An 11,618-nucleotide genomic window follows, 5' to 3' on the forward strand; every position below is an offset into this window, starting at 1 on the left:
TGCATATATGTGTGTGTGCGTGTCTCACCCCTTCCCAGCTTGGCTGATTTTGCACTGACATCCAAAGATTCATTAATTCATCAAACCACAACCTGAAAACGGACATAAAAAAACACCATTTTATTAACACGCATGGACACACACACCTGAAGCTAAGTTCCCGTCATCTATCTCCAATTCACCAAAATATGAACTCACACCCTCCCTTGTCGATTCTGGAGGAGAAACGGAAAAATAGACCATTAAAGATGATGTATTGTGGAAACTATGCGGAAACTGCTTATGAATCCAAGAATAAATCCAGACAAATAGCTTGCGAAAGAGCAAATACACTGAAAAATGTGGTGAACGTTGTGAAGAGGCATTGAAGCTGGAACACCACCATGAAGGGTGCGGAGAGAGAGGGGCAAAGTTTGTCCGAGGCAGCAAAATATTAGCAAAAACAAGCAGAGTGGAAAGCACTGCTAACGCAAAAAGAACATTATTTATTGAAACTCCCAGGTGCAAAAGTGTAAACGCTTACAGTGCCTGAAAATGTGGTTATACATGACATGCATGGTCACAAGACCCAGCCAAAATACTTAAAAAGAATTAAGATGTAACAACAAGTTAAGTTTCCATCTCAGGACCAAAAATGGCACACAAAAAATGCAACATATACTACCTTTTTTTCTGCTGGCAGAGATTGTTCTATAAATAAACAAAGTGTGCTTTTTTATGAACCCTTTGTGTTAGCTCTGGCCAAGACAAACTGCACTTGGCATATAATCCTGTTTCTAAACAGAACTATTAAAGTTGGCCCACTTACTGGAAGCTCTGGCTGTGTTCCTCCGGGGGCATGATAGTGGGCAGGAACAGCTCCATGTTGCTGATGGCTTTCTGCATGATATTGTCAAACACGCACAACAGGGGGCGCCACTCATCCAGCATCTCCTTGGTTGATGACACAGGGAAATACCTGGAGAATTCACACACACACACACACACACACACACACACACACACACACACACACACACACACACACACACACACACACACACACACACACACACACACACACACACACACACACACACACACAGGACAGCAAGGACAGACATGAGTACAAATAGATGCAGACAAGCATAGACAGACTGGAGATACAAATACACACATTGATCTACAGCACACAGCTCAACTGGAGATCAAAGCAACACATTATCCAATGCACACATTACATGATCACAGAGAACGAGACTTACAGTCTGCAGCTTTTGATCAAAGCCTTCAAAATGTGGTCCACTGAGCTGCAAACAAGCAGAGAGAGGAGGTGTCTGAGTGTGTGTTTTGTGAAGGAATTCTGCTTTTACTATCTTATGAGATCCCCATGTCCTCACAAAGAAAACTTCAACATTCAGGCTACAACTAACAATTATTTTTTATCATTAATTAATCTGTTGGTTATTTATTCAACTAATCTTTCAGTCAATAGAATATATGAAAATCCCGTCTATAAAAGGCAAAGGTAACATCTAAATTTGCTTGTTTTGTCTGACCAACAGTCCAAAACACAACAAGTTTAGAGCAATTTATATTCTTTGCTTGATAATTGACTATTCTTAAAGGAATATGCCACCGTTTGTTGAAATAGGGCTTATCACGGTCTACCCTAGCTGTAGATAGGTGGGCCAACGCATCTTTTGTCTCTGTGCAAGTAATTAGGTTGTTTTTTTTGTCTTTTGTTGGCTCACCTTTACTCACAACATGCTAACCGGCAACATAGGATTCCATTCACTACGCTAACCTAACTAGCGGCAGCGCTGCCGGTGTTGCACCGGACTAAAACAATGCATGCACAAAAAATGCGTTGGCTCACCTATCTACAGCTAGGGGAGACCGTGATAAGCCCTACTTCAACAAACGGTGGCTTATCCCTTTAACCATTACTTATTTAATGGGGCTGGCCACTGAGCTGCTCCACTGGAACAGTTGGGGGTTAAGAGACTTGGTTGAAAGCCCACAACAAATCAAGATTATCAGAGTTTACTTTCTGTCAATCGACTAATCCATTAAATGACTAATCATTTGAGTACTATTTGACATATTCACTCTCTAAATTCTTTAGAAAAGTGTCATGAGAACTGTCTAGCTGTGTGTTTGTTTTGCCTGGCCTGGCTCTCTGTCCCTTTCTCCAGCCCCTGCTCACTTCTCCCCAGACCTGCTATCACTACCTGTCCACCAGATGCCCTCAGTCCTTTACCTTACTCTCATTCACTTGCTCACTTGTTTCCAATTTCCCTCATTAGCCCTCAGGAGTACATATACCAGCCCCGTTTTACAGTCAGTTTCAAGTTTGTCAACATGCTACACTATGGTGGCCCTGCCTCTGTACTCTCCAACTTGGAATCCTTATCCTAACCCTTCAACCTGTCTCTGCCTGGCTGATCCTTTCTGGCTACCTGTGGATTATCAGTTGCATCTGTTTGGGTTTACTACCCATGCCCGTAAGCTTCTGAATCTTCACTTGTGTCAATAAATCATTGAATTGTCCATGACTGTCTGTGTTTGGGTCCTTCCCTTGCTGCCTCACACTCACCCCTGTGACAGGGAAGAGATAACTTTTGGACAGAGCTAGGCTAATTGTTGTCAGTCTTTATGCTAAGCTAGGTTAGCTACCTGCTGGGGGCAGCTTGATCTTAACCATACATACATGAGTGGCATTCCAAAAATGTCACTTTTCCTCTTACGATAAGGTTTATATTGACAGTAACCCTATGAAACAGGTAAATTGATATGAAGTACAGTAACAACAGTGTTTTCAACTTCTCACAACATGTCAATGTAAAGGTACAACGTCATACTTGGGGAACCAGATGAGTCCAAGGTGCTCATTTTTGGAGTAGACGACCCTGTCATACAGATCATAGAGGGGTCGCCACGGCAACTGTAGATCATCCCTTGACAGCAGTTCCTTCTTCCTGTTTGAGAAAAAGAAGCCAATTATTTACTGCTTGGTCTGTTTATGACAATTGTGCAAGGCTTCAGTCAGATTCTTTAATATTTACACCCTTTTGAAAAGAAACGGTCGTCAAGACAAAATGATGGTAATACTGTTAGATGGAAGGGAGAAACTACAGGGTGTCTGAAAGAGTCTGTAATCGTGGGAGAATTGAGTCACTACCTCACAGGCTGCACTCAACATGACTGCCAACTTCCAGACATGTCTGCAAACACAGCTCTGGGATTCTTTGTATTCAATTAAGCATAACTAGACTGACAGCTGCAGACATTAGTAATTTGCAGGTGTAGACTCGGCTGGTAGGAAATTCAGTTTAACCCTCCTATAAGAGGCTTCATACAGAGAAATGAAGTGGTTGAAGATCTGAAAGTAGATGCAGCAAAGTCACCTTTTACTGATTCTTGATTTTTCAATCACACTGTTAAGCTTTTTATTTGCACATTAACTGATGAGTACTTTATTATAACCTTTAAAGCAGAGCAGTTTTTGTTTAATCCTCCTGAGAAACTTCCATGTTGCGTTTTATGTACTCTATTACTTAGTTCTTTGTAAAAATCACAACACGTATAGGAATAAACCCCACAGAAAGCCTCCTGAGAGTACCTGCACTGAATAAGATGCTCACTTTCCAAAGCCACACATTCCTCTCGTCGTCTCCTCTCTCATTTATCTCAACAGCTATGGAACATACTCTCATTGGGGAGATTTAAAGAGTGAAGGAACGAAGAGACAATCGGGGAAATTGCAGTGAAATGCGAGAGGGGTGAAAAAAAGAAGAATCCAATTGAGACCTGGTACGTGATGTTGAGTATCAAATTCATCTCTCAGCTGTGAGACCTGGCACTTAATATGCGGTTTGTCCAGATCTTTCTCTTTTCATCTAATGGAAAACACTCAGATGAATGACATCTACATTAAGATGTTTTGTGATGGATGTAAAAATCGTGGAAACAAGTGGAGACATATGGGAAGTGATGAATGTGAGCATCTTGGAGAATATCCTGCAGTCGCTGGAGCAGTGACTGATCTGATTTGAGGGACAAAAGCAGGGAGTTACCATGTAGGTCAGGGCTTAAAGAGTAATAAATGTACTATTAGGGCCAACATACTTTACTGTCATTTTTACTTACTTTGTGTGGGTGTATAACTAAGTACAGATTGAGACTGTACATAAAAAACATATGTATTAACCCCCAATCTTTTTGGCTTGTTGCTCCTTATTAAAGACATCTAGTTGGGCCTATGTCACATTTCAGATGTTTATGAGTTAACAGTTCTACCAAAAAATAGCAATTTCCCTAAATATCCAAGGTAGTTTCATTTAAATAACAGCTTGAGGCCTTAAGAGATTATATTATTCAATATTTCTCCAAAAGAAAAAATAAAGGTTAGAGAAAAGGACAGAACAAATACAGAAGAACTTGGCTTTCTTCTTTTTTTTCTTAAACATCTAATGACCAAACAGATTTATTTTGTGACCCTTTAAGAAGGCCTGAACTGTAGGTTGGGAGCTGCTTATGCTACATTCTTTTTGCAGAATGACTACTTCTACTTTTGATACAGTACTTTTAAATATATTTTGCTGATAATACTTTTTTTACTTTAACAGGATTTTGATTACCTGTAATTAAGTATTTTTGGCAAAGGATCTGAGCACTTCTTCTGCCTCTGGTTTGTGTCCAATCCCCACAAACTAGTCTCGGTCTGGCTAGTCCACACAGCATTCCGGGATGGGAGAAAAACGTGCTCTGGTTTATTGACATTTCTTTAAAGTTTAAACCAATCACAATCGTCATGGGCGGCGCAAAGCTCCGGCCGGTGCCGCTGCAAAATAGCCTCGGGAAGAAACTTGTTTTGGTAGAACATGTTTATGTTCAAAAGTTGTTTTAGTCGTGCAAAATCAAACTCAGATTAGACAGATAGTCAACTAGCTGTCTCAATTACCCTGCAGAGATCTGAGGAGCAGTTAACCATAATAGTCCTCATAAATCCACCGGAGTTTAGAATTCCAATAGAAGGAAAAGGACATCAGCGAAAAGACATGCATCCGGCGGAATTTCCTGCGGCACCGGAGCAATCCCGGAAGTGGAACGTCGTGGATATAGACTACCCACAAACTAACTATGACTTTGTAGACCTTTTCATATTATTGTCATGTTTTTTTTTGTAATGCAAGTCATATATGATGTAGCCTAAAAATCAGATTGAACTGACATTTGAATTTTTCACTGGGCAGCAATTCAGGCTATTATTGTTGTCCATCTAAAACTAAAAATCAATCAACTTGTGTTGCTAGAACCATTTTAAAAACATAACACATTCAGAGGATTGTGCAGCCTTCATGGAGGTACTGTATCTGTTCAGTACTGAATGCTTACTATATTATGTTTTAGTTTTTCTCTCTCAAGTCTGCAGGTTGTTTAAAGCTCCAAATGGCAGCAATCCAAATGGCAGAGTGGTAAGTAAAAAATCCACTTGAACATGTCATAGGACTCGACATCAGTATACCATTTGTAGCACAGTGATGTTTACCACTCTGATCTCATTACACTACAGGATACCGAGGGGCAAGAGAAGCTGCAGCTTTCGAAGGTCAAACGCTCTCATTGCTATAAAAAGATGTCTATCGCTGTCTGTCATACGAAACTTCCAGCGTTTCTATCATGTCTTATTAGTCATAGTTATGTTTACTTTGCTGTACTGCATAGTATAACCCATCCATCTATCTATCCATCCATCCATCTGGCAGCAGCAGGCTACCAAACATGCTTCTCCCCAGCCACGAACTCCAGCTCCTCCTGGGGATCCTGAGGCATTCCCAGGCCAGATGGGATATGTAATCCCTCATGATGTGGGTTTGCCCCGAGGTCCGCAGGGAGGCGCCCAGATCAGATGTTTGAACCCCCTCAACTGGCTTCTTTCATTAATGCCAAGGAGCTGCAGTACTCCAAGCTCCATCCAGATGTCTGAGTTCCTCACCTCATCCCCCGAGGGTGAGGAGCTCAGATATCCCTTATGCATTTGTGTATGTCTGTGTGTTTGTGTCACACCCACTTGAGAAGCTGAATGAGCAGCTTGGCGTAGCTCTGCATCATGTGAGGCTCCAGGTTCGGCAGCGTGACCAACTCATAGAGCAGCTTGATGAAAAGAATGTGGTCCTCTTTACTGAACCTGCGGCCGTACAGCTTCAGAAACCTGAGGGTGGAGGTTAAGAGCATCGGTGAGCAGCTGATCACTTCCTGCTTCCTGCAGCTGACCTATATCCTTTACTACCCTCATTGACTCTGAGTTGATGCCAAGGGCCCTGAGTGAATTAAAAGTCCACTCGTTATTTAAAGTTACATGATGATCCTCTCTAAATACTCCTATGATGCTGATATTTTGGCACTCTATTCCCCTTTTCCTAAAGTGAAATAGACTCTTGAAGACCTAATAATGAAAATAATGAATATTTGGGTTTATAATAGCCGTGGCGACCTATAAGGAAATGCTGACACACTGCACAATGTAAATCAAAAATAATTGACATGTAACAGATATTATTGCACATTTATAAAGCTTATTCGTATAGTTTTTGTTTGACGTGTTCCAGAGAAGTATTTACGTGACTCTACGTCGCTCATTTTTGAGACTGTGGGGTTGTGATCATGTATGAGTAAAATAGCCTCAAAACGACCATTAGCCTTAGAGTCTAAATAAACTGCTAGACCATTAATTAATATGAATCATAAGTGAGTAGCCTAATTATGCGTTTGCTTGTATCCGGACGACAACCTGGCTTCAACACTTACGAGAAGAGTTTATTGGACCAGAAAGCGACCCCGGGCCACAGCTCTCTGAGTAGGACAGCTCTAGACAGGTTCGCTTTGATTTCCGCCAACAGCTCCGTGGCCTCCCGGTCCAACCGGTCGGAGTACGGCAGCAGGCCGTTATACACGATCTCCTTCTGAGGGATAAACCCTGCCATATCCCCATCCACAGTCATATCCCACTGGCAGTCAGGTCACCTTTCTGTTGTATGCGTAAACAGGTAAAGAAAACCTGTTCTTCTATCTAATGGATGTTGTGCCTTAGGAGAAGCGCGTCAGTAGAGGACATAATCCGCTGTGTCTATCAAGCAGGCGGTAGGCAGGCGATCACAGAGTCAAGTGTGTCACGCTAATTGAGCTGTGTAAAGCCCTGAGCGCGGGGGGCGGTTCCACACTGACCTGCATCGCCATGCTGCGTCACCTCACAGGTATCCACCTGCTGACCACGCACAGGGGAGGGAGAATCGCATTGCTCGTGCACGATAGGAGGTCGAACAAAATGACTAGCCTGTGTTGTGTGGCCAGGCTTTCATTTCAGCACCACTGAAGGTAATAAGAGAAGACGTATGTGAAGGCTTTCATGTGTGGGCTCTGGGAAGTGGGCTTGGAGGAAATCTGGAAAGCATGATTCTGGACTACAAATCCCAGAGGCACTAAATTATTGTGTGTCGGCAAAAGAATAGGATGATCTGATAACTGGATTCATGCCCTCTCCTGTTCTACTGACCCACAATGACACTTTGCATCTGTCTGGTGTCTATATCTATCTATCTATCTATCTGAAAAGAAAATAGTTTACTTATTGCTTCATTGTGCAGCTATAATCAAACACATATATGCCTGTGTGATTTGGTTGCATGCTACAGAAGCATTTATTTATAAATGTGACGATAAATAAATTCCTGACAACAAGTCCCGTTCATGATTTAATGCCAACCCTTTTGGCCTTTGGCACCTTTGTCCCCGACCTTCTCCATTCTAGGCCTCCAATCTTGTGCTACTGTGCATCCTTCCATGTAAATCCTTTTACTTTAAGCCCATTTAATTCTCTGACCACTACATGCTTAAGAGTGGTGCTGCAATTCAGGATATTGTCTGGCCTGCCTATAGCAGTAAGGTTGCTGCTCACAGTGGAGAGCTTAATGAAAAGCCCTATGGTCTGGTTACTTTCAGAGAAATGAGAAATGGGGCAATTGCTGCAGCTCCACCTCAGCCTTTCTTAAGCCGCCTGAGTGCATAAAGCGTTTGCAACCCAACCTCAGTCTCACCAGCGGTCTTCTCGTGGCTTCTGCAGGTCTGTCTACAGCTCTTGATAGCCCTGCAACCTTCAGTCACTTTTACCTTTCTGAGGCAGAGAGCGAGGTACCCTCTTTGAAACTGGTTTCTCTCTATTAACACAGTTGAAGACTGACAGAGTCACAAACTTTGAGAGAGATCCCAGAACAGAATGTGCCTTCCACATGGCATATCAATCCAAGAATTTCACGCTGGACTTTGTCAAGCAATCTCACCCAAGTCTTTAACTTTTTATATCCCTCAGATCATAATACCTTTGGGCTTTTTTCAGTTTCTCAGAGCAGTGACAGCACCTGCTTTCACTGTTTCCAGCGTTTAACCACTTCCAGGAGGAAACACGGTGTCTGTTCCTATTTGTTTTTTTTGTTGTGACGTTTCTAGGTATTTGGATATAGAGTTGGTGTTTGAATGGGCACAGGCACTTGCATGTGTGCACATGTCTGTGAGATTCATTATTCCACAAGTGGAGTCTACAGATGGAAAATATGATTCAGGATGATGATGCCTCTTTGACTCAGCAGGGAGAAGACCAAAGAGAGGAATTGAGAGAGGGAAGTGGGGGGGAGGAAAGCAATGGAGGAAAAAGAGAAAGGAAAGAGATGAAATAAAAAAGAGATGATGGTCCCAGTGTGAGGACTGTAGATGTTTTTGAATGCCATCAGCTTGCTCATCTTTACCTCACAATCTTTTGCAGACATCAAGAAATATACATATATACACACACACACACACACACACACACACACACACACACACACACACACCAAGCTTCTCATTTTCACCAAGGATTTATGGTGAAGCCAGTTTTCTCGCTCCTAAAATATTGGAAAAACTCAGGCAGCCAATAAGTGTGTGTGTGTGTGTGTGTGTGTGTGTGTGTGTGTGCGTGTGTGTGTGTGTGTGCATGTCTGTGTGTGTTTTTGTGTGTGTCTCAGTTTGGAGAGTGAAGAGTGTAAATGATGTGTCTGGGAAACCTGCAACGGGATGTCAACACACACACACACACACACACACACACACACACACACACACACACACACAGATGCAAGTTCCTTCCATCCAGCTGGGTTTCTCGCTGGGAGATATGCAGCTTCATCGCCAGACAGACGGGTAATATATGGCTCCCGCTCCTGCCTCACACACAGACACACACACACAGACACACACATGCACACAAACTCTCAAACAAATACCTAACCACATTAGAACTTTCTACAGAACTAAACAGAGCTGTCTGCATGTTGTTCACTCAGATTTCACGCTCAGCAACCTCTTCCCTATTTCTTTTGGACAACAAATTACTGACGAAGCTGTGCTGATAAGCCTCGGTCCGTTAGGAAGAAAGTAAACAAGGAGACAAGGAAATAAGGAATAAGACAAGGAGACAGACATTCCATTATAGTCCCTGTGGAGCTGCAGCAGGGATGAGCCTACCAGCTGTGATTTCTAATCGTGGAGAAAGGCTGAACAGCAAGGAGTACGCAGGTATGCAAGGTTAATTCCCTCTTTATCTTCCTCTTCTTCTTCTTATATCTCCTCGGCAGCAGTCCTGCTTGTATTGTAGCAGTATAGGTGCTATATTTCACAGTGACTGCATATGTAATTTATGTGCGAACAGGAATGAGCCCGCTGGGAGGTTTCCCCTGGCTTTGGATATTCCTCTATGCAGCAGCTGTGTGCGCAGGTACCACACGTGCATTTGCTCACTGACACACATAGTATTATCTGCATTCAAATACATGCACAAATATAGTTTCTTCACTTCTTTTTCTCCATTACCTCAAGTATAAAATCTAGTACAGAACACACACACTTGTGCCTCCTGTACAGGTGTGGGTGGGGCAAAGGTCGACAATGTGTCGTCAGAAGTCTGCCGCCATCCATGTGAGGATCTGGTGGGCTTGCTCACTGAGATCCAAGGCCTGCGTATTGTGACCAGCAACCTGCTTGAAGACCTGGAGAGAGTAGTAAGACACACAGATACTTATTGTACATGCACATGTATCATCTGCATGTTGGCATTTGTTTTTTGTGCTTAACTCTCTGATACTATGGTTATTTTGATGTGGCATGTGCAAGAAATTGGATTTTAAATGAAGAATATATATTTTTTAGAAACTATTACTACTAAAATTATTTTTCTTTCCTTTAAAAAGCATTTTAAACGCATGAAAATGTCCATCAGTAAACCATTGTAAAATTATTTTTTACAAATTTTTTAGTGATTAGAATAATCAAATGGAGACAATTACCAAAAACACGGGTTAAGTATACCAGTGTCTGCAATGTTCTTTAAATTGTATTTGATGGGGCTGAGTTTTATGGGAAATATGTGTGACAAAAATCAACCGAGAGTAGATCTTCTTCCAGTGCAAATGGAACAAGCGGCAACATACTTTTTACTGGCAGGAAGCACTGTGGTTTGTGGCAAATGTCTTGGTAATTTTGTTAGGGGAAAAAACATGCAAAAAGAATACCATCAGTTTTTAAATGTTGACTACTAATCAACTCAATCACCATTCTAGTGTAATTCAACAGGTCTCTGTGTATATATGTACAGGTAAGCGTATATACAGTATATACATATATAAATGTAGTTCTGATAATCATTTTAATGTTTTGAAAATGCTACATGTATGTATTTGTATTCTCAGTCAAAAGAAAATGAAGAGATGCGAATATCTTTGACTGAGCTGAGCAACAGCAGCAGCAGCAACCGCAGGGGTAGCAGCAACAGCAACAACAGAAACAGCAGCCACAGCAGCAGCAATGGCAACAGCGGCAGCAATGGCAACAGCAGCAGCAATGGCAACAGCGTCAGCAGCAATGGCAGCAGCAGTGGCAGCGGCAGCGGCAGTGGCAGTGGCAGTGGCAGAGGCAGTGGCAGCGGCACCGGCAGTGGCAGCAGTAGCGGCAGTGGCAACGGCAACGGCAGCCTCAACGGTAGCAGCAATGGCAACAGCAGCAATGGCAACAGCGGCAGCAATGGCAACAGCGGCAGCAATGGCAACAGTGGCAGCGGCAATGGCAGCAGCACTGGCAGCGACAGCGGCAGTGGCAGTGGCAGTGGCAGTGGCAGCGGCAGCGGCAGCGGCAGTGGCAGTGGCAGTGGCAGTGGCAGCGGCAGTGGCAGCGGCACCAGCAGTGGCAGCAGTAGCGGCAGCGGCAACGGCAACGGCAGCCTCAACGGTAGCAGCAATGGCAACAGCAGCAGCAATGGCAGCAGCAATGGCAGCAGCAATGGCAGCGGCAGCGGCAACCTCAACGGTAGCAGCAATGGCAACGGCAGCAGCCGTGGCAGCGGTGATGTCAATGATCTTGACAGAGACGGAGAGGTCTGGTGTATGCAGGATGGACGAGTGTTCGAGCAGGGGGAGGATTGGGAGGTTGACAGCTGCACATCCTGTGGTTGCCAGGTTAGTGTTGAAAGAGTATAATGTAATCTAAAATATTAGCAGTGAGGTGTTTCCTGGGAGAGTGCCATGCAAGTGTCATTGATAGGCAGCACACTG

At 43.2% G+C, this 11,618-nt stretch overlaps 1 protein-coding gene across 1 annotated transcript in view; it reads right to left on the minus strand.

Annotated features, from left to right (window-relative positions):
* The window catches only part of psme4b (proteasome activator subunit 4b), a 33,240-nt gene extending 26,106 nt beyond the window's left edge, over positions 1-7,134 (minus strand). The window contains exons 1-6 of the mRNA XM_039788939.1: positions 6,793-7,134; positions 6,056-6,196; positions 2,844-2,960; positions 1,245-1,289; positions 809-958; positions 29-92 (exon numbers count right to left, since the gene is read on the minus strand). Of these exons, the coding sequence (XP_039644873.1) occupies positions 29-92; positions 809-958; positions 1,245-1,289; positions 2,844-2,960; positions 6,056-6,196; positions 6,793-6,986 (711 nt within the window). The 5' untranslated portion in view covers positions 6,987-7,134. The remainder of the gene's footprint in view (positions 1-28; positions 93-808; positions 959-1,244; positions 1,290-2,843; positions 2,961-6,055; positions 6,197-6,792) is intronic.
* Positions 7,135-11,618: the final 4,484 nt, after the last annotated feature.

The sequence above is a fragment of the Perca fluviatilis genome, chromosome 21 (genome assembly GCF_010015445.1).
Source record: "Perca fluviatilis chromosome 21, GENO_Pfluv_1.0, whole genome shotgun sequence".
NCBI classification, from domain to species: Eukaryota; Metazoa; Chordata; class Actinopteri; order Perciformes; family Percidae; genus Perca; species Perca fluviatilis.